This window comes from Curcuma longa, chromosome 10 (assembly GCF_044706935.1).
Source record: "Curcuma longa cultivar G26 ecotype Majalengka, Jawa Barat chromosome 10, ITB_CL_G26_1.1, whole genome shotgun sequence".
Taxonomy (NCBI): domain Eukaryota; kingdom Viridiplantae; phylum Streptophyta; class Magnoliopsida; order Zingiberales; family Zingiberaceae; genus Curcuma; species Curcuma longa.
In genome coordinates, this window is record NC_133870.1 from 5656793 (window position 1) to 5683016 (window position 26224).

General features: G+C 35.5%; 3 protein-coding genes across 5 annotated transcripts; all 3 read right to left on the bottom strand.

The window, feature by feature from the left end:
* Positions 1–465: 465 nt before the first annotated feature.
* Positions 466–14847, bottom strand: LOC141835918 (ENHANCER OF AG-4 protein 2-like). Of its 3 annotated transcripts, XR_012602433.1 has the most exons (14): positions 14489–14847; positions 13842–13918; positions 10226–12673; positions 9636–10152; positions 9369–9477; positions 8995–9107; positions 8738–8925; positions 6477–7083; positions 5895–6402; positions 5693–5776; positions 5490–5589; positions 5172–5381; positions 889–1009; positions 466–558 (listed from the first exon to the last, which is right to left on the bottom strand). XR_012602433.1 is itself a non-coding variant. In XM_074723320.1 (12 exons), the coding sequence occupies exons 1-11, from the start codon at positions 14597–14599 to the stop codon at positions 5519–5521; spliced, it is 4833 nt and encodes a 1610-aa protein (XP_074579421.1). In that variant the 5' UTR covers positions 14600–14847; the 3' UTR covers positions 5114–5381; positions 5490–5518. The 3 variants fall into 3 exon arrangements, 1 of the variants encoding a protein (XP_074579421.1); XR_012602432.1 differs by lacking the exon at positions 466–558 and having other exon boundaries at positions 587–1009; XM_074723320.1 differs by lacking the exons at positions 466–558; positions 889–1009 and having other exon boundaries at positions 5114–5381.
* Positions 14848–15320: 473 nt separating this feature from the next.
* On the bottom strand, positions 15321–15854 carry LOC141835530 (large ribosomal subunit protein eL32z-like). The gene is made up of 2 exons (XM_074722937.1): positions 15649–15854; positions 15321–15566 (listed from the first exon to the last, which is right to left on the bottom strand). Exons 1-2 carry the CDS (start codon positions 15852–15854, stop codon positions 15437–15439), a joined length of 336 nt encoding a protein of 111 aa, XP_074579038.1. The 3' UTR covers positions 15321–15436.
* A 2017-nt stretch (positions 15855–17871) lies between these two features.
* On the bottom strand, positions 17872–24516 carry LOC141836122 (eukaryotic initiation factor 4A-III homolog B-like). Its single transcript, XM_074723534.1, has 8 exons — positions 24154–24516; positions 23171–23411; positions 23002–23082; positions 21543–21650; positions 21341–21460; positions 18782–18949; positions 18550–18636; positions 17872–18220 (listed from the first exon to the last, which is right to left on the bottom strand). Exons 1-8 carry the CDS (start codon positions 24447–24449, stop codon positions 18107–18109), a joined length of 1215 nt encoding a protein of 404 aa, XP_074579635.1. The 5' UTR covers positions 24450–24516; the 3' UTR covers positions 17872–18106.
* Between the last annotated feature and the right edge of the window lie 1708 nt (positions 24517–26224).

Below are 26224 nucleotides of genomic sequence, written 5' to 3' on the forward strand. Positions count from 1 at the left end.
AAGACAGGTATTAAAGAGGAGGTATTTATCGAACCGAATCAAACCAAACTGCACCATTCTATTGAGAATTCAGAAGTAAAGGTCCATCGAGTACCGAGGATGCATTCAGTAAGCGATAGAGTAAGCTATTATAAGTGTTATGAAGCGAGTCTTGTGGCGAAGAGTAACACAAGCGTTATGAAGCAACATCTTAAATTTTAGCAAGTTTGTGGGAAATGCAACTACTAAGTAAAATAAAAGCACATAATTGTCGTCAAGGTTGTCTATCGAAATCTAAAATAAAATCCTTATCAGTAAAACAATCTCCACAAACAACTCATCTGACTTAATGAAGTTTCAGTCAGGTTATTGATCTGACTCTTCTGTTTAGTTTTCTTTTACCTGATTCAAACAGTTTGTAACTTACACAAGAGATCTCACATCCTATATTGTGTAAAATCCGAAAGCGAAACAATACCTATTTACATATAAGCTAAAGCACATCTTTACCTCGACATCAGACAAATTATTTCATTTGGTGTTATCCTGAGCAATTTCAAAACTTGGATTTGTTGATTCCTGGGAGTACATACAGGCATACTCAATTTGATGGAATTGTTTGATATTAAAGGAGATATTTGATGCAAAACAAAGCAAAATGCAATTATGAGATATCCATATGGGTCGGATTGCAGACGCAAAGTAAATTTTGGAACAAAAAGATCCTCAGGATTCGTAATCACAGCGTTTCTGCTGCTTAATCCTGGTTCATTCGACCCTTTGAAAGGGAAGGTTGACGAAAAGTTACAATTTAAGTTTATCAGGGTACCGACAGTCGGTACTGGTGCGACAAAAAGCCCAGTATTTTAACTGTACAAATTTCTACATACCAATGTTCATAATTTTTACCTCAGAATCTGAAGTGGTTTAGCTGGTACAAAATCTGTTGGCAAGAACTTTCTCAATTGTTACCGATATATATCCCGAATATAATACATATCCACAAGCCACCAGCTTTTGCAGCAAAAACCTGTGACATTTTAAAATATCAGTCGATCTTGCTGACGAACTGAAAATACTACTCGCCAAATTAGATGAACATCCACAAAAGCCTCGACAAACAAAATAATGAAAGATCATATCCAACTATTATAAAAGCTCAGAGGTGAGGTTCAAGTAAGTTGTATAAACTTAAGATTCATAAAGCAAAACTCCAAAACTTGATCAAAAAAATGATGCTATAAGTGACCAGAGCAGCGTCGAAAAGATCTATCATTCGGTACGATGAAAATAACTAAATATGGCAAAAGTATTGTTGTAAATGTTATGCAATAGTTCATTAGAAAGTAGTAACTGAGTAAAAAAATTTATCAAGAAAATTTTTAGAATATATCAAATTGGAATGTTGATATAAAGGGTTTATGAGATGATATTATGTTAGCAAAAGACATAGAAACATCCTTAAAAGTTAAGCATACTGAAAAATACATAATTGTCAAAGTAATCATCAATAACAATACATTATTTCATATATGCATATATTTCTAAGCAATACATCACACAAAATATAAAAGACTAACACTCCATATAAAAGAAAATTAAACATTAATCTAAGCAACACAATATTATTATGATGAAATCAATCTAATTAAATTGTTATTAATTGGATGAGATTTGAAATTTAACAAGCTAAAGCTTATTCATATTCAGCATAATCCTTATGCAGCCATAAGCAGAAACTTTCAGCGCATCGTGCAGAAACTTTCATGTTGCTTATCCAGAAACTTTCAGAACAATAGAAAGATGGAAAATTATATTTCAAGATAATTCATGAGCATTGTGCAGAAAAGCTAATTTAGCAATTACAGATCAAGAGATTAAAGGAAGATTAGTTAGGAAAAAAATGTAGGATCAAACGATATTTCTATAAAAAATTGGAAGACCTTACACAACCTACATATGTATTTAACTAAACAAATTATTCAACAGGCCTATAAAGACTCTTAGGAAGCAGAAAGTGACTATTGTTTGCCCCTTAGGCTAAAATGAAATTTTTAAATGAGACTGTAAAACCAGAAGAAGAAAAAACATTACCAAAAAGCAATTAAGTGTAGCTCTAATACATAAAACAATGAAAGGAAGAAGTCAAAATGATGTATGAACATATTCAATGATGAGTTGTCAAAAGGTAAATTGAAAACATTTCCATCCTTTGATAGACAAGCTGAAACTATTAGGATCTCATAGAAGCTGTAAGCGCAGACTGAGATCAAAAGAAACATAGTTAATGAATTAAAAATGATTTATAAGATATGACTATATGAGTGCTGTTTAGAATTTAATGGATACAAACTATCTATATAATCAACTCCAAATAGTTAAGACTAGCACAACTTGATCATGGCTAATCTAACACTTTATCATGCCCGAAACCAGAATGATTGCCCACAGACATATTCTTTGTTTTCTCCAGCCATTAAGGCCCAAACTTGCACACAGTAAGGATTGTATCTGTTTCCATATACAAAAAGCCAACTGTTTAGGCCCAAGCTTGTACACAATTGGCGTTGTGTTTGTTTTTATATTCAATTCAATATCAAATGTTTTAGGCAAAACTTGATCTTGCATAGGTATTGATGGCATAATGAATGTAGCCAACAAGGGGAAGATGCAGCAATGTTGCGGCAGCTCAATAAACTTAAGCAAAAGTAGTTAACGCATCTCAACTATTCGTTGATACTAGTGATATAGTCTGGCATGGAAATGCATAAGGATAAGATTTATATAATTGACACAACATAGTTGAAAGTAACACAACTTGATGATGAACCACATGATCAAGTGAAACACCACAATGGTTGCATGTTGAATTTTCTAATTACCCGAATGAAAAACGAAAACGCTCATGCTCTTAAGGCCCAAACTTGTTTACAGGTAATGCTGCATTTGTTTTTACATGCAGAAATAGTAAATACTCTACGCCCAAACTTGGTAGACATAGGAATTTGAAGCAGAATAAATATCACCAAAAATGGCCAAGGCAGCAAAGGTTGAAGCGCCTCAATAAACTGCAGCAAAAATAAATCTAAAGTAGTCATTTATTTAGTTAGGTCCACTGAAATTCAGTGAATACAATAGGGGCATTATCAACACTAACTAAAAATCAGCTAAAATTTGATAGAAATAATCCTACTTGGCAATTTATTTCCTATTTGAGAAAAGTAAGAGAGCGTCCTTTTTTTTAGAAACTCACACTTGCAGATCATCTCAATAATCAAGCTTTTATGAGCCTGATGATTTCCCCCTTTGGAACTATTGCTAAGCATAATTGTGTTTGTTTATACAATAAGACAGGAAACTCACAAATATTTTATCATAGAACAGTCAACAAAATTACATGGCTATAAGCTAATTTTCTCTATAATGCACTTACCTTTGTTTAAGTACATTTCCTCATTTTCACCATGCTGTGTTTCTCCTAAGTTCCCAACCATTTGAGGTCAACTACGTAAACCTTATCCCTCCACTGAACTATATAACCAAGACTATATCACTAATAATACTCAAATAAATTAAAATCATTTTTGTTACATTGACTAATATTTTCTCTAACTTCCATTAAGCCTTACACCTTCCACTCTCTAACAGATTTAGCTCTTTTACCTTTAGAAATTAATGTTCACCTTTAAACAAGTCCATCAATTGTCTATTAGAGTTATGCATAACTGCTCATGAATATTCTTCTTTTATTTTGTCCTAACTAGTAACTACAAACGTCCATCTTAGCATTTTCGACTCCACAACATCATGCATTCATCAATATCTCCTTGTTCTTACAAAAATTTCATAGCCATCTATCTTTTACCAATTTCATCCTCTTTGAGATTTTTTTCTTATTACTGAACTAACACTTGAATTATTCAATTATTATTCTACTCATATTAAAACTTTTATTTTCTAAACTGTTACCCCACAATTCAAGCTTCAAATATAAAATAATATTATCATCAACTAATACAATATTGTCAGCAAGTAAACATACACTAAGGAGGTTAATTGTGATTATGTTTAGTCGTTATATATTTTGTCACATCAATACCTAGACATTTCTTTCTTTGCAAATTCATATTTGTTTCTGTATATTTTTCCATTAGTTTTCTAACTAAATAAATAGATTGATCATCCAGATATTAAACCAAATTAATTCTCCAGAATGTTTTTCTCTTTCCCCAAGCTTCAAAGTATGATTCATCAATTTCTCCCCTTGTAATCAGAATGATAATAGATTTCAGATATTACCAAAGTAATGGTATGAAGAGACGTACACACAGAGAATGCTTCATAGTGTGGCAAATGGTTGCATATGTATATTCAATCACACACTGATTAATGTTTAAAATTGGCTCTCAATGCTCTCGAGCATTGAGACAAAATCTATTGGTTTGACATATCCATTTAGTAACAGCTGTAAACATGACAAAGATGAGTAATCTAGTGTATTATTAATACAATCATAATTAATCCAAAACAAGAGTGACACGGATATATGATGATTAGAATAGGAAGAGGTTACATTTGAATCAAGCTTGAAACCAAATTTACTTATAAAGCTAAGAGCTATTGCAGTTGAGAAGATCTATATTACATGATCAAAGTGAAGAGCCAAACAATTATGTATATGGATTGTGTTTAGCCTCTTGGTAAGTGTAGCATACATTTGCATAAGCAATATGAGTTTTGCCTACTGGCAAGTGTTAAATTGAATTTGAATTTTTCTGTTTATTATGTGAGCAATATATTTAATTATGAATTACTAAACATTTGTTAAATTGTACCTCAATGGGTATGTTAATTTTCATGTTCTTTAATAACCTCATTCAACTAATTTTAGCCTGCATGTGCCTTTTAAAAGCTTGACAGAGAAAAAAAGTGCTTGCAACATCTATAGCAAATTAAATAAAAGACACAAGCTTCATGACACCACATCTTTGATACCAGATCTCTGCTCATGTGAAAGTCCTAAGATAACTGACTTTGATTTCAACCTTCAATAGTGGAATATGGATAATGAATTTAAAAAGGTAGATTTATCACAACCATGTACAACAAAATGAAGGCGAAACACCAGGTAAAATGAGTATAACAACAGAAGTTGCATTTTCACTGAGATTTCCTATACAGAGTGAGCTTACATTTACGGAGTCAGTATATTGGATCCAGTTGCTAAGACAATTAGAATGTACATAGTCCAGCCAAAAGAATAAACCAGAGTATCTCTGCCTCTGATTCTCTGATGGTGTCTTTGTTTCTAAGATCAATTGCAACAAGAAAGATGAAGACTGATACGTCGTTATGATATTAGAAGCTCTCAATCTCCAGCTCCCAGACATCATAGAATAAATCTGGAACTCAGTGCAAAAACATTCCAAATTAGAATATTATTTAGTAAAACAAAAAACAAAATCTAAATCATTCTACAAACTTAAGAAATAATAAGAACTAAAGAATACCATATTCCAACATGTCGATAGAACTGACTCTAACCCGGTCTCCAACAATTAAGACCTGAAATATCTGGCCTGCCTGGCAACACCTGGGGAAAATTATGGCCTGGAAGGACAAAAAAAACATCAATCAATCAAAATGCAGTGAATATATATCTTGAGATGTAGAAGATATTCTTCCACCAACTTAAGAGAATCATAAACTGAACCTGCAGAAGGCACAGAATTGTGCAGTGGATGCTGAAATCCCATGGAGTTAGGAGGTGGCATTTCTATGTTAGACCTTGGATATCCTGTTCAAAAGGAGGAAATAAAAAAAAATAATCATATACCAAAATTCCAATTCCATTTTATTTCACAGTGCACAGTACAAATAAAGATCTTCATGAAGAAAAACATACAACCGCATACCATCCTGTACAATAGATGCCCCTGAACATGACGGCCTTGCATTAGATACCCAAGCAGAATGCTGATTATCTGGACTAAAACCACTAGTGTGCACTCTCCTCTGTTCATCAGCCAAATATTGTATGTGACTATTAGAAACAGATGGCAACGGATAAGGATTGTACTGCTGCTGCACCGGTTGTTGACTCATTGGAGTAGCATGTGAAAAATGGCCAGCAGTTTGTCCAGCTGTAGGAGCATAAGGAGGAAGTGAAGGATAAGGTATTTGGTGAAAGGGTGTATTTCCTTGTTGAAAATGGTGAATATGATGAGAAGCCTGAGGAGCTAAGTACGATTCATTTCGTCCATATTCAAAGGGTCTAGAGGAACTGTAACTATTCATTGATTGTGTGTTGCTCATTCCATTTGCCATAAAGTTTGGCCGCTGCTGCAAAACCACTTCATTGCCTAAAGCAGCTTCCTGCCCTTGCATCATACTATTGTTAGGAAGATGGACCGCCTGGTTGCACTGCACAGAGATTCCAAAAGTCAAACATGTAGTAAAAACAAAACATTGTAGGCAAATTCACAAGAGAGCTGTACATTTGCTGCTCTGAATTCTTCCTGCATTGGTGGATAAAATAAGGATGGTGGTGAAGATGAAGGGGCAGGTGGAAGTGAGACAGAAGATGCACACAATTGTCCAGACAGTGGAAGATGTGATGGTGGAGGTGGTGGGGGCGGGGGTGGAGGTGGAGGTGGAGGTGGAGATGATGAAGGTAGAGGTGGAGGAGATGGTGGGGGTGAAGGAGGCAAAGGCGGAGGAGATGGTGGCAGTGGAGGAGAATCCACAGGAAGTGGAGGGACAGTAGGCAGAGGGGGCAGCTTAGTCAAATTAGCAAATGTTGGATCCAATGTTTTGTTAGAATCACAACGTTGCAATTCATTGTTTTGAAAATTGTTTCTAGTTAAGCCTTTCTCTTCTTTGGACAAAATGGCATCTTCCATTTCAAGTTCTCCATCGACATCCTTTAGTATGTGATGGTGTCGGTCATTAGGAGTAACTGCACCAGAATCTAAATCTTCAAATTTACTAGCAGTTTCAATTGACATTTTAATCCCAGAATCTCTGAAAATGTTGACAGGAGTATCATCCTCATCTTCAAAAACATGGCATGACAATAACCCTGGCAACTGAAATGTAGCATTGCTGCAAGAAAAAGCCAAATATACTGAAGATCAGTTACATGAATGTCAAGAACAGAAATAAAAAAAAGGATAGCTTAATTATAAACATGATTGTGCACCACCAATTGAAACATAGATTGAAGAGAATTTATCCATATAAAACAGGCAGCCTCAGTTGGTCTTCAAAGGCAAAAAAACAGATTTTTAGGTTGTAAGACAATAACATGCTTAACAAATGTATCATAGGGTTAGTAGATTACAAATTACAATCATTGAATCTAAATACCATCACTCTGCCATTTAAAAGCATGTGTGGCTATAGGCAGAAAAGTCAGCATTAATGATACACCATATAACTAGAAGTTACCTTGGACTATCAATGATACAAGTGGACCAGCACAGAGGATTAACCAACCATATAATATATTCATCTCACTCGATCTCCAAGGGACAAAATGTAGATGAAATTCAAAAGCACATAACATCTCGAGGAGAAAAAGATCAAAGGAGGATTACAATTTAGCAAATAACAAATGATTGCTCCACTAAAAATAGTTAACAAGAAAGTTTGTTGTAAAATGATAACAAGTTAGTCTTGGATTTTTGAAGTTTGATAGTATTGTGGTTCAACCATAACTTTAGGCTAGTATTACATCAAGACATTATTTTCCAGAAGAGCCATGAATATTGCCTTCAATATGAATTTCTAATCCCTCAGGTATCAGTGGGTATTCTCATATTATACTGCAGCAAAAACCTTAAGAAACGACTCCAGAGATTCTCTAGCTTTGGACCATTGGAATGACCATTAGAGAACTGTGACTTTCATGCATATAGGTTCTAATACTAGATTGAAAACATTATATATATACCACTTACAAAGTGAATTTTGCATTTAAGAACACTATCTTGTCGAAGTTAGAGTTGGTTTAGGAGTTCATCTAATACTAGTATTTTTAATGGAATCATTATTCAGTAGTAGTGGTTCCAAAATAAATTTAACAGCCATGAGTCGAATTGCTTAGAGAGCAAAGAATAATACATTATATGTTAACTATCATAAGCAAACAAGGATTTACATCATATGTTATCAAACAACAAAGAACAATCCAGTAATAAAGGGAGTAAATGAGCTAAAAAGAGCATACTGAACATATGTGTAGAGATTGAGAAGATATAAACCAGATATTAAAAAAACATCAATGTGGTGCTTGCTTACTTTTTAGGTATATAAAGAAAGACAAGAAAGCAAAGTGGTTCAAGGTATGCTTTGCAAATGTAGCATCACCTTGCTCATAAATATTGAACTGCAAGAACTTTGACAAATGACAACTCAATCACCATAATTCAGTTTTTTTTACCAAAACAAGATAAAATTAATTGAATTATAAAAATCACATATACGAAATTGAGTATCCAATATGCTAGTACTTGCATTCTAGAAATTCAGTTCTAATTTGACATTTGAAAAGGAGCAATTTAAATGAATGGCAAACACCAAAATCATTGGATAACAATGAAGCGTACAAGCATGCTATTGCTCAGAAGAAAAAAAGGCATGCTATTGCTCAGAAGAAAAAAAGGCATGCAGCGCCTATGAAACCAATATGAATAATGGCATAAAGTGCCTATCCAACCAATATATATGGAATAATAAAGTACAATAGACAAAATACCTTCCATATTCATCAACCTGCATGCCTTCCATTTCTCTAATAGGATCATCCACAGACCTCTCAGCTCGAGAAGGACGTTTTAGAAAAATCCCAGCACTTAAGTCATCATTGGGAATCTCAACGTCATCAATACAGCGCCGAAGAAGAGAGTCTGGCATAATTTTCCTCTCAAGCCATAATCTCAGTACCTGAACAGAAAATATAATTCTCGGAAAAAGATAAAAATTGACAGATAGTCACTAAGGTAGGATAGTCACCTTAAGACACTGGCGGCGGTTCTCACGAGCACTAGCCCCTGCTGGAGCAGCAGCATTTAGTAACCGTGGTAATGCTTCCTGAACAGCAGGAATATATGATGACCCCGCAATCCCTATAAGTTATCAAACCATCACTGACAAAATCAATTTTGGATGAGTGCAACTCCAGAATACAGAAGGAAAAGAAGTCATATAACATAACAAAGAACATGCTAAAATTGTTTGAAACGAGTTGTGATCACAATACGAGATGAAACAAAGCTGTATTTATTTGGCCAACAACCTCAAATAATGGAAGGAATGGCACAAATGATTACTGTGAATTTGCCAAATCTCCCTATACAGCAACAAAGATGAGTTATATGTAAGCACACCTTTCTGTGTATGAGAACACTGAGTGATAGAGTCAACAAGGAAGAAAAGATCAACTCTACGGTGAAAGCTAGGTTCGCTCTCCAACTTTTGGATAAGTAGTTCTACAACCTGTGAGGGGGAAGAAAAGATATATCACATGAACTATTGCACACTAGCATATTTTCCCAAACCATAAATATAAGAGTTAAAAGAAAATTTAAAATTTTGCTAAATCATGAAAACAGCAAGAACTTGAAAGCATGTCATAGTTATGTGGGTAATTTTACCTCACCAGCGATACCATATTTAGCACAGTCAATTGCAAGACGAGTTGCACGCCCAATACTATCTTTTGTCCTTGAAAGGGTTTCGACCATACCCTCTAAAGCATCACGGGCAACAGCAGCTTCTGTGCCACCACTTAGTGAACCACCAGCTGGCCTGTATTCAGGACTCATCCTGTGCTCATAGTCTTCATGATCGACTTTATTTGTTAAAGAAGACTCATGAGGAACTGCATACGGAGAATCAGAAGGCATAGCAGCATAGGCTCCTTTCATATCCTTGTTAGACAAATTTGCTGATGTGAAGGGAATCAATGCAGCAGGACTTGGACTCATTCCATGGATTAAATTTGGACTCGATACTATAACAGAAATAGAATTTTCTGGGTGTACATATCGTGATTGAGCTTCTTTCCTTTTAGCCTGAGCAACCGCAATAAGGTGTTTCATTGATTTACTGGAATCAGAAAATGAAGACTCGCTTACAGTTATCAGTTTTTCTTCTTTAGCCATTCCTGATCTGTATTTGATGAAAGTGATCAGCAAATAACTAAATCATGATAAGAACTAATACCTGAAAAACTAAGTAATACCTTTTCTCTATTAAAGCGTCCTTTGCAGAGTTCCGTTCCGAGGAAAATCTCTTTTCATGTTTGTTTTCAGTAAGTGCAGTATTTTGTGAATTAGATTTGGAAGGTGCCTTCATATTGATGGATTTATTCAATGCCTTGTTTTTCTCGGGCACAGATTGATTAGTAGATAAGTTTAAGCTCTCAGATTTGCTTTTTGAGAGTTTTGAAGGTGTGATTTGAGATTTTCTCCCTGAAGAATCAAAGGCTTTTACATGGGGCTTAACAGATGTTTGATCTGTCAATTTTGATGCCTCATCAAGGGAAGCAGAAGCCTTAGGTGAAAGCATAGAAGTTCTAGAATCACCAAAAGAAAATTTCTGATATTCTTGCTTCGTTGGACTCTGATAAGTCTGAGGGCTTTGAGATTTTTCAGTTTTTCTCTCATTCTTTTCAGTTATATTGATGGGCAAGGTTATGCCATCTGAAGATTTCTGATCACTGGTTAAACCAGCCTTCTCAATCGCATCTTTATTGGTTGGAGAATCCTTGTTACTCTCTGTCACAGGGTGACGTTTCTGCTCAGAAATGGAAGTGCCTGAATCTGATAAAACCAAGTTCCCAGAGGATGTTTTATGAATTGGTGTCTTAATCTCTTCCACCTCATCATCATCATCAAATCTACATGCTCTTCGTTTGTATCGGATATGTGTACTCAAGGGCCTATCCTGCTTTTTCACAAGTTTAGAATCTGTTTGAACTGAACTTTTAGTAATTTGAGCAGCAGAACTTGCACCTGCATCCATGTCCTCAGCATGTTTAACTGTTGGAAGATGAGCATCATTATTTGTAGGTGATATAAACTGATTTTCAATCAGTATGGAGTTCCTTGATTTCTTTGTCTTCTCACTTAGCGATAAGTCACCCTGTATTGATTTCTTACGCTTGTCCTCTTTGACCAATTTTGCTCTCTTAGCTGGGCCTGAATCATTGCTTCCCTCGAACTTGTGCTTTTTACTTCTGCCCTTGAAATTCTTCTCAACTTCACTAGAAGGCGCTGAATGGTCATTGGTATAGTTAGGATCATTATGCATTTTTCCTTTTTGAAGAGAATTTTCCTTCAATTTTTTCATGCTCGTTGGCATCTTACTAGTTTTGGAATCACTACCTGATGCATTATTTCGAGACGATTCTCTGTTAGAGTCACATGAGGTAACCTTTGTGTTTTTTCCTCCAGACAGCTTGTTTCCCTTTCCATAAGAACCCTTCAACTGGTTTTGTAAAGCCACACTTGATTTTATTCCTGAAGCATCTGCATTTTGCTTCGGCTGAGTAAGCACTTTTGTTGTTTGATGACCAACTTCCTGGACCTTAGCATTACTTGCATCTCCCTCTTCATTATCATTTTCACCCTTGGAATCACTGTGATCTTGAAATCCCCCTGCTGAGCCTTTTGGAGACAGATCTTCAGATTCCATTTTAGGTGACATTATCATGTCCTCATTATTTATATCATCAGGATTGATACTCATTAATTTATCCTTGCTGGAAGAATCAGAGGAAGATGATTTGGAAATTAAAATTTTTCTCTTCATTACAACCTGAGCATGAACTTCTTGAACCTTCAGACTTTTACTAGCATCTTTCAGATCACTAGAGTTATCAAGTTCGCCAAGATCCAAACCTTTTGGTTCCATTTTAGATAGCATTGGCATATCAGTGTTCTTCATTTCATCTGGACTAGCACTCATTGTTTTATTCTTTTTGCCAGAAGCAAAAAAAGATGATTTTGAAACTAAAACTTTCTTTTTCATAGCAACAATACCATCATTTTCTTGAAGAGCATGGCTTGCATCTTTCCCATGATGTTCGATTTCAGTTTTGGAATCATTGCAATCCTGAAGTCCCCTAGCAGCTGAAACTTTCAGAAGTGGCTCTCCAATTTCCAACTCGGGTAATATCTCCATATTTGTGTCCTTATTATCATCAGGACTAGTGATCACCGATTTCTCCTTGTGTGAAGAAGCGTATAAATCTGACTTGGAAACTACAGGTTTCTTTTTTTTTGCAATCTGACCATCATTAGTTGAGCTTTTTTTCCTTTTCAAGAGAGATTCACTGCCATTTAAATTAGTTGAAGATGGATCCAAAGAGATGCTTGCCTCTTGGCTCCTCGAATCAACATTAACGCCTAGTGGCTCACCACTTGCATTATTCTCGACCTTTTTCTCAAGATCCTTCAAATGAGATGCCCCACTATGTTCCACTGGATGCTTGATATCTTCAAAATCACTATTTGAAGGAGATGCAACAGATTCCACTGATTCCTTCTTGTTCAATTCTTCAAAAGCCTCACAAATTTCCTCAACAGCACTAGCAAAGTGTTTAACTGTTTTGCCCTGGCAACGGGCTACCAACTTACTCTTTGATTCATCAGTAAATACTTGTATGTCAGCTGGGACTACAAAGGCACTGCAAAAAATATAACTTAATGATGAACAATGATGGTAATGGCAGATTGCATCAGCCATATAGATTCAGAGAGTACAAAAATCACCATACAAACATACCTAATATGACTGCCATAAAGGTTACCAACCTCAAGTTTCAATAAGACTAAGCAAAATAAATTAAGAAGAAAAAATGCATGCCTAATGAAAAGAATCCAAGATCTCCAAACCCTCTGGAATGTAACAAAGGCATCAGGCACGTAAACTGCAACTCAAATAAAATAGGGAAAGGGGCAACAAGGGACTTCACCAGTTGCATATCTTTCTGGCTGTTGACCTGTTCTCCACCAGCCATTTTGACTCAAATGTAAATGGTTATCATTTAAACAAATTAGTTCAACTTTACCAAGTTATGCCCCTGCAATCCGGCATTTTTCAAATCATTCCTACTCTGTTTCCAAAATTCAAATGGGCTATGTAGATTCCTGTATTAAATCAAATCAGTGGAGTATGTCCTAGCATACAACAATATGAAGAAAAATTAATAGTCTACGAGCCATATTTGAGAGAACTCCAATCATGTGAATGGCACCTTAGTCAGAATCTGAATCATAGTTACTTTATTTTCTTTCACTTTCATAATAGTCCAATTGGACGTTTGGCTATTTTTCAAGTTCAAATAAAAAGAAAAATATGTAGCTACAGAGATCTGGCTGATTCTAAAACAATTCATCTTCTTTTATTTGTTTAACCGGACTCGCCTCGAATGAACAATACATGTTGACTACAGAAATCTAAAGGCTTAATGCTGGTGTAAGGCAAAAAATAAGTTTCTCCATAGTTCAAAATAGTTTGTGCAACATATTGTGGAGTGTTTTTCCATAATTGTGTGGTAATTTATGTTCTTTCAAAGAGATGAATCAAATTACTCAATAGATTCATTCAATCGCAGATCCAAAAGGGCTGACTGTGTTCCAATTAGCCAAATCTTCACTCATCAATCAAAAATTACAAAACAACACTGGATTCTCTAACACCAGAAACGGCAGTTCTTGTTCGTTTAGTTCCCATAAACAACAGTCTATACCCGATTAATATCACAACCAGATGTGACAATCAAGAAGAATGTAGAACAAATCAAACAGAGTAACACATAGTTGAGAGCCCAAGTAAAAATCTAGCAAACTTACATTTCATTAGTCCCAAAAAACTGAACAAAGTATTTCCGAGGATCTGGTGGTCGTTCAAAGTCTTCTGGCTTGCTTATCTGAAAACAAGTAGCATATATTTCAGTTGAGGTTAAACCGCATGAAGAAAGGATGATGTATAGGTTTCCCTAAACATATGGATCAGTAAACCTCTTGCGAGATATACAAAAGTTAGATTTTTAAAACGAAGAACTTTAAAAACATGTAGATCTTTAAAAGGAAGCAAAGGTTCTGATAACTAGAAAAATGAATCGAGGAATCTGATGAGCAAAAGATAACTAAACATCTCTTTATAGGTAAAAGAATAAAATAAATAGCAACATTTCAACTAGCAAATTTTCAAAGAGAAACTGAGGTTTTGATGAGCATAGTGAAATCTAGGCATCATTGAAGGCAAAATTATGAAGATATTAAGCAACCATAAACCAAAGCAAAGAAAGAGAGAAGCATAGAAGTCATCATAAAAAAGATTAGCAAAATCCCAACACTAACTTGGGAGAATAGCTCATAGTTGTTCTGCTCCAAAAAAAAAAAAAAAAAACTCAGGTTCGAAGCAAGACATTTTGTAAAAAAAAAAAACATGTGATAAAAAACAACTCCAACTTTTCAGGATGAAAAAACGAACTAACCTTGGCAGGCCAAGCAGGGTAGCCTTTCACCTTGGCGAGCACAAGATCCCCCAGCTTGAGCTGACCCACCGCCTTAACTCGGTTCGAGCCCTTTTTACGCCCGGGAGGCATGGCGGCGAGCGCTCAAACCCTAATGCGCTTCCGTCTTCTCCCCAGCAGAGCCACAGCAGAAAAGGGCCGACCCAGAAGTCCCAAAAAATAAAAATCCCTAATTCCTATCCACGGCAGCGACGGACTCCGACCAGCCGAAGCGCGTCTTTCTTACGCCAATCCTGATGTGAGCGGGCGAGGGGCGGCAGGCTGCGCCGGCAGAATCGTCCGGCGGAGTGCTAGGGATAACGGGCCAAGCAGGATCGCCCTAGAGCGGCGCCGACGAGCGGGGAAAGGGATTGCAATGGGGCGAGGGACCGAATAGGAACTGAAGGTGATCTGAACTGGGTTAAACACCGCACCATCGACCTAAAATATTTATACGATTATATAATTTTATAAAATATATTTATATATATATATATATATATATAATTTAATTTATACGATCAAATAAAGCGCCTGGAACCTAAAATAGTTATATTATATAATTGATCATATCATAATTATAAATTCACCCCAACTAATTTGTTACAGCGACTTTTGGGCCGAATCTTGCCAGGGCCGGCCCGCTTTGAAAAGCCCATTAAGAGCAAAGGCTGATATACCATGATAAATCATATCATCATATTATATTTCAATGACCATCCAAATAAATTCAAAAAGTACAAATAAATCTAATTATGTAAAATTTTCTATTCATGTATCCGTTAATGCATTGAGAATCTTATTAATCAAACTAATCCCAAAACACCTCTCTCTAAATTCAAACAGCCATTTATACCGATCAAATTGCATGAACTCAAGTGAAACCGAGTTAAGTTTCATAGTAACATTCGCAAACAAAATATATCTACTTTACTCATCCTCCTGGCTGCGCAACCTAGCAAGCCTGTTCGTGACAACAATGTCAAGTTGTGCAGCTCGTTCGACGATGAGCTTGCGCTTCTTCGTAGAAACACAATGGGCGATCTCAGCACAATAAGTCCTGGCATTTCAATTTCAGGAATTACATGTTAAACCACAAAAGGGAATAAAGATGAGATTCAGATGTTGCCTTGAGAGCGTACCGGTTGTGCATCATCAGCAACTCCAAATCTGAAACGTTGTTAACCACGAACTTCTTAAATCGATTTGGCAGGTAGTGTCGTGTCTTCTTGTCAGAACCATAGCCAATATTTGGCATCAAGGTGCATCCCTTGAACTTCCTTCTCACCCGAGAATCAATACCTTTTGGTCTGCGCCAGTTTGGCTGTAGAAACAACTGATTAACCATGAGTCTCAACTATTTGACATCAAAAATATATTTTATCAGACTAATTGCATTGGCATGCATCCTCTTCATCACATTAATATAATTAATAGATATATCATTCTTCTCTGAAAATCTCCATAATAACTGAGAACTGTATCGTAAATTTCTTCCACATGAAACCATATGTAAACTCTTCTTTTATCCAATAAAATAAATAGACTCCACAGTTAACCTTCCAGCATAAAATCAAATTGATCTTTTGACTTTCAGGCATAAAACCAACTTGATTATAATCATAACATTGCAATATAATATAGGCAATCAACTCAAATCTTGAAATTAGCAACAATGCATGATATATAAGAGAATAGGGTTCTTATATGAGAATACATCTACATAAACTACACGGAGCAAAAAAAGTAGAATAACAAATGCTGCATATAGTTAAATATGTTTACCAAACCCCATAGAAGATTAATACAGAAATAGGGCATGATTTTCTTCATCAACAAAATGGTAATACGATATTTTTTTCAGACATTAAAGTATGCAATCCGTGATATCCTAGCAATTTAAATGCCTTACTGTATAGAGTGCAGAAGAGATCTAGAGTAGGTTAGATCCCTTGAATTTTATTAGCAGGGAGGGCGATCGCGGCGGAAGGCAACAGCAGGGAGGGCCAGCAGAGAGGCGCGCAGCAGAGAGGCAAGCAGCAGAGAGGCGCGCAGCAGGGAGGCGGCAGGGGAGGGCGATCGCGTGCGAGGCAACAGCAGGGAGGGCGATCGCGGCGGAGCGCGCAGCAGGGAGGGCCAGCAGAGAGGCGCGCAGCAGAGAGGGCGAGGCGCAGCAGGGAGGGCGATCGCAGCAGAGAGGCGCGCAGGATCGCGGCAGGGAGGCGATCGCGAGGAAGGGGGAAGAATCGCGGCGGATGGGGAAGAAGAAAGGTCGCGGGGTTAGTCGCGGGGTTATTATTGGCATATTTATTTGTCTTTTTAACTATTTATAAAAAAAATAATGAAATAGTAAAATTGTTTTTTTTTAAATTCTTCAAAATTTATAAAATATTAATATATATAGCATTGCTGTAAAAAAATAAATTTAAAATATTAATATATATAGGGTAAAAATAAAGATTTTTTTAAATCATCAAATAAATACATTTTAATTTTTTATTAAAAAGATATCTCACTCCAATTACTCAACCTATATATAATTATTCAACTATCCTTCAATATTATATCTACTATCTAATTTGTAAACTAATCAAATATATTATAATAATTATGAAATCGTAACAATTACAACGTCAACCAAATTGATAAAAATTCACATTGTAGTAATTATAATTTCATAACTATTACAACGCTAAATTTTAATCACATTATAATAATTTCAAAATCATAACTGCTATCACTATTATAACAATTATAAAATCATAATTACTATAATATGATTAAAAATTCACATTATAATACTATAGAACCGTATAATAATTATAATAATTACAATTTCATAACTATTATAATAGTTGTAGCAACTATCGTAAATGTTATAACGCATCCCTTCTTTAGTAAAAAAGTGAAACTACCATAACAATCTCATAACGATGATCTCACGATCATTTCAATTCAAAATAATTGACTACGACAAAGAATGACATTGTCTCAATCAAAATTTAATCCTTGTCACTTCAACAAATCTACTCCGGACCAATCAACTATGCTCCAAAGATAAATAACACAACCCAATCAATTTAAGACCGAAAAATAACAATACTAAACAATATTGAATAGTACTTTAGGACCATTGAATAATTATGAATAGGACACCTTTTGATAAAAAAAAAATCAAAATCAGATTCCTCTTCGATGGTATAACTTCCATTTGAGATGCTGCATTTATAAGATCAACCTGATCGAAGTAGCCAGCAATATTTACCCAACTTATTCAGACAATTCAATACACAATTTCTATTTTTACATGTTTTAGGGGAATCAATTATCATAAGATGCCAGAGCCAAAATGAAACCAAGTTTTCGAATTTCAGTTTTACACAAGCTCACAACCCTAACTTGCTAGCTAGCCTCTCACAGCACACATTCGCATAACCACATGCTGCGTTTAACATTACAAGATCTTACAAGTTTCTGAAAAGCCAACAAACATTAATTTCAACATTCAATGAGGAGCAAAGAAACTTTTCCGTTCGATCGATCTGTTACGATGATTCCTTGCAAGCTTCCGAGGTAGATAGAGGCTGGTGTTTGAAGCTTTCAGATGAGATCAGCAACATTCATTGGCATTTCATCGATCTGTGTACTGTAATACTGTTCGATATCTCTTAGAATGCGAATGTCGTCCTTTCTCACAAAGTTAATCGCAACACCCTGGGGTCACATGAATGTGGGGAGAGGCACTTTAAGCAAAAGATGGAAGTGAAGGAGATCCATGCAAATGAGTAAAATGAAATCATGATTGGTTTCTTTGCATAGTATCTAGCTCAATAGAAACCAATAGGTATATTTAGCGATCGGTTATTGTGACATTGAACGAGTCAGACTCCTAGGGAAAAGATGAATTCATAATGTGTAAAAGGCGATCAAGAACTTGGATTTGGCTCGTATCTATCGATCAAACAAAATCAGCCCTTTTCGTGCATTACAAGGTTAAGAATTGTGTGCATTACAGAAACCAAGTATCACAAAAGAGAATATACCTTCCGTCCAAATCGTCCCGAACGGCCTATCCGATGTATGTAGAGTTCTCGGTTGTTTGGTAGGTCATAGTTTATCACCAAAGACACCTGAGAGAATCAGCTAAGATTTTTGGAATATCCAAAGTAGTGATTAAAATGCAGAAAAACAAGAAATAAAAAAAGACCCTGATGGTTTAACTGCAACGATGAATAAGAAAGAAAAACTGAACACTTTTATAGAAAAAGGTCTTGCCTGCTGGACATCAATCCCTCTAGCCCATACATCAGTAGTTATCAGTACACGAGTTGCCCCTGATCTAAATTCTGCCATGATTGCATCTCGCTCTTTTTGGGGCATGTCACCATGCATAGAAGATACTGTGAAGTTATTACTGCGCATTTTCTCAGTCAACCAATCGACCTGCCAAAGAAATAAGTGTAGTTTGGTGTGCAAGTAAACCATTTACCTCATAAACAGTTGACAGATGGATAGAACATGATTTGATTTCATTAAAATAGATAATCTGGTTTTGTCCTCCAACAGTAAAAATAGCTAATAATAGAGTAGCGATGATGACTAGTTTCCATTCTCAAAGAAATAGTCTACGTTCATATTTCAGTATTCTGGAGTGAAAAAAGGATAAATAACTCAACCATGCTATTTAAGATATCCAACTCCAGTTTATCGCTGGATCCCTAAGAATTTGATTTATAGGAAAAGGAAACATCTCTCAAAAATCATCCAAATGAAAACACATCCTGGGAACCTCTTAAGCAGACTGCTAGTGCTCTAAGGAAATTCATTATAGGTAAAGGAAGCATTTTCTGTGAAATCATTCAAAGGGCATGGTCGTTAGAAATCTCTAAAGAGGTTTGCTAATCCTCAAAGGCCTATTCCAGACACCTTTTCCATCATGTCCATGGTCATTAGGAAGAAACAAGTGTATCAGATCCAAATTTAGACAATTGTCTTCATGCTTTATAAAAGATCGTAACTTTTAATGTGCCCCTTCTCCCTACACAATAGGTAGGTAACATAAATTTAGCAACATGCTACAGCTACATAGAAATCTGAGAACCTTCTTATTTGGACTTATTTGCTCCTTTTAAGCATTAGAAACAACAGGTGAGTGCAAATCACTGTCTTTCACATCAGAAGGAAGAAAGACATGGCAATCCAGTAGAAGAAAAGGGAACATTCACAACCTATTATTGGATAACATGATAACAATCAAATTAACAATGAATCATATACAATCACTTTCTAGTTCCCTGCATTGTCTACAACAATGCTTTTATATAGATTATAGCACTGCTAAAGACATCTAGTTTGAAATTTATAATTAATAAATCCCACATTCGATGCTTATGATGAACCAGAACATATTTCAAACATAACAGGTTTACCAAACCTATAATAAATCCTTAAGATCAACATTTTCTTTTGGTCAAGATGGGATCCAGCTTGTGAATTTCATCTAGGGATGCCTGTCCACTTGATATATAAGTCGGTGGCCAAGACAAACATTGAAGACTAATATCTTGTATAATAGCTACTTACCATTAAGCATATTGGGAAAACTTTATCAAACCCCTCAGATATAGATTCAACATTTTGGTGTAGGGGCACAAAATTTACATATCAGTGTTAGAACATGGTATCAATTTCCTAAACCACACAAGACCAACCAACACAAAAAATCACTCTCCCTTATCTATTCAATACAGCTAGAAATTCTATTAATTTGTTTTCATTAAATTATGAAAATTGTCAGAAACACTTATCAACTGACAATTTGGTAAGTATGACTGAACAAATGGGACAAACTTCATCTGGAAAAATTCCTTAATAATATATTAGTGAGTATCAACCTATATGCTACTTCATCTATACTTATCAAGACTTTACACGCAGGCAACATGCAACTAGGTCACGACATAGTTTCTATGCATTATACGGGTGCACATGTGGATGCATCTACAATCACTATTGATGAATTATTTGCATAGCCATTAATTTAAAAGAAGTCCCTTTTTTTTTTTTTTGCTCTTATGAAACATAGAAATTATTATCAAAATACAAATTTCTAATGCTAACAATTATTAATATACAAATATATAGTGCTTATATAAAAACCTTTTCCATAAATTACCAAGTAACAATTCCTTTGCACCTATCACATTTTTTTAGCCAAGTGACCTTTTCTTTTCTTATTTTCTTAATTATTTATATTTCAATAAATATATATTCACAAAAATATGAAGTTGAGATGAACAGCTATCATAGTTTGAAATCATGTCAACATGTAACTACAGAGTATAGATTGCTAAGAAAACTAAGAGCACCTTGCTCTTTGGGTAAGTGCATATGGAGCGAACATGATTCATTGAAGCAAGGCTACAAAAATGCTGATGGACATGCAACGACATGAAAAACATTTTAGGGAGTGCTACCAATAACTCTCGACTTAATAAATGTTCAAGTCGTTTCCTCAAGTCAAGAATTCTACAAGACTGACTACTCAGATCCTCCCAGTGAGAAATAGATACAGCACATTAAAAAGATGGACACTAAACAGTATGTAAATACAGAGTCTATAATGGTATTGTAGGGAAAAAAATTGGGTTTGCTCTTCTTCTTATGTTGCCTTCTTCTAGAAAAATTGCAAAACTTCTGAAATGTCATAGAAAGTGATATGTTCCAAACAAAATGTAATCTGTACTAATATACTTGGTTGTAGATTCAAATATGTTCCAGAATTTTTTCATATCAGAATAACATTTACAAAGCCTGATGGGGTTGTAGATTAACCTTTCGTTTTGTGTTGCAGAAAATAACTGCTTGAGTAATAGTGAGAGTGTCGTAAAGATCACATAATGTATCAAACTTCCACTCCTCTCTCTCCACAGCGACAAAAAATTGTTTTATGCCCTGAAACAAACAAAATAAAGAGATTAAAGACATTGAAGAAACATAAACTAAGAACAGTAATGGAATTTAGATAATAGTCTACCTCCAATGTCAACTCATCACGCTTGACAAGGATTCTTATGGGATCAGTCATGAACTTGTTGGTCATCTCTAGAATTTCATGAGGTAATGTCGCAGATATAAGAGCAACCTATAAAATAATTCATAAGCTCACATGCTCAATATAAATATTCCACTTACAGAACAGTAACACATATGAACCAAGGATGTAATCTCAAGATTTGAAAGAAAAAGTTGTAAAAAAGCGGGAGAAAATGTTGAGCGACAAATGCCTATATTCTTCTAGTATCATCTCTTTTATTTTTTGCCAAGTGAAAGCCATCTTTTAGATTATCATAAAAACCTGTGAATAAACTTGTACTACAACCAATTTATACTCCATGCAGAAGTTGCATAAATAACATTGCACAATATTAAAATCATTTGATATGAAACCACTAATCAAGCTGAAAAGTGCCAAACCTGAGTATAACTTAACCAAGTCCATATGATGCTATAGAGTTGTGAAATCAGTTCATATTATAATGGTCGTTCACTTAGTATGACCATGATTGTATCAGGGACAAAATATCAAAAAGTATCAGTTACAGATACAATTATACAAATAGGATAAATCAAATCCTTATATTAAGGAAACATTCAAATTTTGAAAGCCTTGGGCAACTAATCTCCTATATAAAATGAAATACAGCTAAATAAGTGGAATAAAAAACCGAACTGAGTTCCTTTTTCCATAAAGGAGAGCAGGGAATGGTGAAATATAAAAATAAATGAAACTTGTATTTACAATGATGAACTTTAGAAGAGAATAGATCAAACTTGATGATTCCACCAATGCAAGTCATTTGTTTCAAGTTACATGTAGCAAATATCTTGTTTACTAACTAAATTAATCTCTAGCACCAATATCATAAAGCATATGCCTAGAAACTTGGAATGAAACCAAAAAAGGCACGTTAATTGGTGATTACAAATTTTCAAGGTTCGAAGATAGAAACGATGGCATCAAATAGATGAAGGCTTGGTGTTTTATGCATGATAAATGCTGCATTTATTAGTTCAATAATCTTACTTTTGCGAGCAAATGCTAGTTTTGTGAACTCAATGATCCTTGAAACAAAGTAAATTTTGAATGCATGAGAATATCTATTTATTTATTTGTTAAAAGATAAAAAAGTTTGAGAGAATTTTAAATGCAAGCAAATCATGAATAGCAAGCACCCAAAATTGTTTTTTTTTCAAATATATATATGATCAATTTGGGTTTGGTTTGCATTAAAATTCAGATTTCAATTAAGTTGAATTCGGGTAAGCTTCATTTTCAGTGATGCATATTAGGTAGCAATGATTCCATACGGTTAAGGTCCAACTCTATTTACTAATTGCAATATGAAAATGTATTTATTGATTTCATACACTGTTCTAAAACGATAACAGACATAATACAGGTATACTAGAAGACCACGATAGTTGATCCAAACCTGAAGTTCAGGAGGCAGGTATCTGTACACGTCATAAATTTGATCCTTAAAGCCTCTACTCAGCATCTCATCAGCTTCATCCTATTCAAATAATACAAATTCATTTAAAAAAAATACAAACACATAAAACTCAGACAAGTATACTTATAAAAACACAAAATCAACATACAAGGATCAGAATTCTGATAGCTCTAGTGCGCAAGGTCCTCCTTTTAATCATGTCACAAACTCTTCCAGGCGTCCCTGAAACCACATGAACACCATACTCCAGCTTTCTAATATCTTCACCTATACTCTTTCCACCGATACATGCATGGGCTTGTATACTTATATATTCACCAATAGCCAGGATCACCTTCTCAGTCTGTGAAGCAAGTTCTCTTGTAGGTGACAAAATAAGTGCCTGAACTCTGAAAGCAATTTTCAAAAACTTCACCACAAGTACTAAAAGTATTAAATTAAATTAAAGTCCTATTCGTTGAAGGAACTAAGCTTCTTGGGTATTTCACAATGTCTAAAAGTACATTAATGTCCATGGATTATTCGTACGATATGTGGCCCACAGAATTAATACTAAACTAATTATGATACTTGTAAACACAAGAATGCCTTCAGCACGAAACAAAAGTTGATCAACTTAGATAAAATTGCTAATATTCATCTAGACGTGCAAACAAAATTCAGATGTCAAGCCGAAATCCATTATTATAAGTAAAAGTAGCTATATCAAGTTTATCTTAGCTATTTAAGCCCTAAGGAAAAGGAATCAATCTACACAAATTAAATTTTATTCAGTTACTGAAGCCCTGAAAGCAAAACAAAATAATAGAAAAGAAGATGGATAAAAGAAATAAAATATCATGTAATTACATCAATTCCCCCGTCAGCAGACCTAATGAATAACTTAGTTCCAGCCATCATTGTTTACCTTTTAAAGATGTAAACTTTTCTGCTCTCGAATTCATGAAATTTAAACAACCACCCATATGAGTGTGCAGAAAAGAAAGAGGAAGTGGAAAATGTACAAATTCTATACACAGTTAACACGGCGCGACAAAATCAAACGTGAAACTTGAGGCCTAATAGAGATAAAAACAAACAAGAAAATTTCGATGGAAAAATGAAGTAGACGAGGGAAAAGCGAGACCATACTCTCTAACGCTAGTGTCAACCATCTGGCAGACAGTTAGGGCGATCATGGAGGACTTCCCGGTGCCGGATTGCGCCTGGGCAATGACGTCGCGGCCGTTGATAATGGGAATCACAGCCCTCTGCTGGATGGCAGAGGGCTTCTCGAATCCGTAGGCGTAGATGCCGCGGAGGAGGTCGTCGCGGATGCCCATCTGGTCAAAGCTGGTGATGGCCTCCACCCCGGGACTGGTCTCGAAAACCAGGTTCTCGTCGTCTATATTGCGACCCCGAGGAGCCGCTGTGCTGGTGGCGGCCATGGCTCCGACAGGGATCGAGGTAGACGCGAGGGACGACGAAACCCTAGAAACAACGGCAATTGATCGAGGAACAACAAACGAGAGAAGATGGTTATTTTCTATTTTAGTCCTCGTTTATAAGATTGAGACAAAATCTCACGTTAGTACGCAATTTTATGAAAATTATTTGGTAATTTTCCTGAAGTTTGAGAAATGTCTATAAAACGCCTTCAAGTTTTCAAATTCTCAAATAAAACTTATTATTCATTTGTTCACAAATATTTCTCCTATTGAGTCGGTTGGGTTGACTCGGTTAGGTTCAGATAGTCAAGCTAATTGGCTTACTTAGGTCGAGCGAACCCAATCGGATCAAATTGATAACAATTTAATTGAGTCACTCGACTTGCCCAAATGAAACCGACAAACTTACTATCTTAATGGGTGTCAAGGATGATTCACACACAGGATTCAAATCTCACAGTTTGATCATTTTTTAACTCCCACAAAGTTCGAATCACAGTGACGTTGAAATGTCATGCTATGACTCACTTGTGCTTCCTTATAATTTACTTGATGGCTAGTCTATGAGGCCAAGCCGCTCACTTACAAATGATGATAATAATTTCCTCCAAATTCGATGGAGAATTTAATACTTGCCCCAAATGAATAAGGGTATAAAGAGATGTTTTGGATTCGATTAAATAATTCGATAATCGAGTACAAGGATTTTTAGATTCTTATCTAAATAATTTGGATTAGGCTCGTTGGGTTGGTCTAGAATGCCAAATAATTTATATAAGTTGAGTCGGTATTTTATCAATCCATTTTAAGAGTGGTCCAAGTGGATTGACCCGTTGGTTGAAAAATTTTTTTCCTCTTCTAAAATTTAAAATAAAAGTGAAAATTTTAACGGATTCGTGGGCTTAACCCATCTAATCCGTAACTAAACTTAAAATTTTTTGATGGACTTGTAAATTTAACCCACTTAATCCTCACCCCAAACATAAATATTTCAATTATATATATATATATATATATATATATATATACAAGATTTACTAGCCAAAGGTCAGCGCGCTCTACCCTATCATATGATTATTCTTTTATAGATTGATCTATCTTGTCATGGATTGATCGATTTGATCGCACTATGCATGAAGAAAAGGATGATAGAATCTTATTCATACCCAACCTAAATATTCAATTATATATATATATATATAGAGAGAGAGAGAGAGAGTTCTGATATGCTGCGCGATGAGAAAAACGTGACACCGTGCGCGACACCCCCGACCCCCCGCCGCTGCCGCAGCCGTTGCCGCGCCGTCCGGTCACCGCCGCCCGCCGCCCGCCGCCCGCCGGACCGGACCCGATCGACGTGCCTCTCGCCGGCGCGTCGACCGGCGTCGGTCCGACGACCGTCGGTGGCCGGAATCCGGCCAATTTAGCCAGAATAGTAGCCGCTAGTAACGGGCAGCTACTGCCGGCCAAATTCCGGCCGGCTCCGACCAAATCGGTACCGAAGACCGGCCGAGGAAGGACCGCCGGCCGTCGGCGGTAATATTTCAAATATATATTATATATTTCGTTTATCAAATCCTGATTAAATTCTAACATGCTTAGACTAAAAAAAAATTATTAAAATAGAGACGATATTATTTTTATAAGATAATAGTGTTGAAATAAATTATTTTTAATATTTTATTATTTTTAAATTTAGTTTCTTGTTTTGTATCTTTAATTTTTTTATTGTTTTTTAAGAATTTGATAAATATTCCTAGCTTCATTAAAATAAA

Excerpts from the sequence above, each read along its gene's own strand:
- LOC141835530 (XM_074722937.1), bottom strand. The coding sequence starts at position 15,854 with ATGGTTAATCAGTTGTTTCTACAGCCAAACTGGCGCAGACCAAAAGGT. Across the intron at positions 15,567-15,648 it reads TTGCTGATGATGCACAACCG|GACTTATTGTGCTGAGATCG; the intron begins GTACGCTCTCAA and ends TTGAAATGCCAG.
- LOC141836122 (XM_074723534.1), bottom strand. The coding sequence starts at position 24,449 with ATGGCCGCCACCAGCACAGCGGCTCCTCGGGGTCGCAATATAGACGAC. Across the intron at positions 21,651-23,001 it reads ACCTGCCTCCTGAACTTCAG|GTTGCTCTTATATCTGCGAC; the intron begins GTTTGGATCAAC and ends ATTATTTTATAG. Across the intron at positions 18,221-18,549 it reads CGGGACGATTTGGACGGAAG|GGTGTTGCGATTAACTTTGT; the intron begins GTATATTCTCTT and ends ATGTGACCCCAG.
- LOC141835918 (XM_074723320.1), bottom strand. The coding sequence starts at position 14,599 with ATGCCTCCCGGGCGTAAAAAGGGCTCGAACCGAGTTAAGGCGGTGGGT. Across the intron at positions 9,478-9,635 it reads AATATGGTATCGCTGGTGAG|GTTGTAGAACTACTTATCCA; the intron begins GTAAAATTACCC and ends TCCCCCTCACAG. Across the intron at positions 9,108-9,368 it reads GTGTTCTCATACACAGAAAG|GGATTGCGGGGTCATCATAT; the intron begins GTGTGCTTACAT and ends GATAACTTATAG.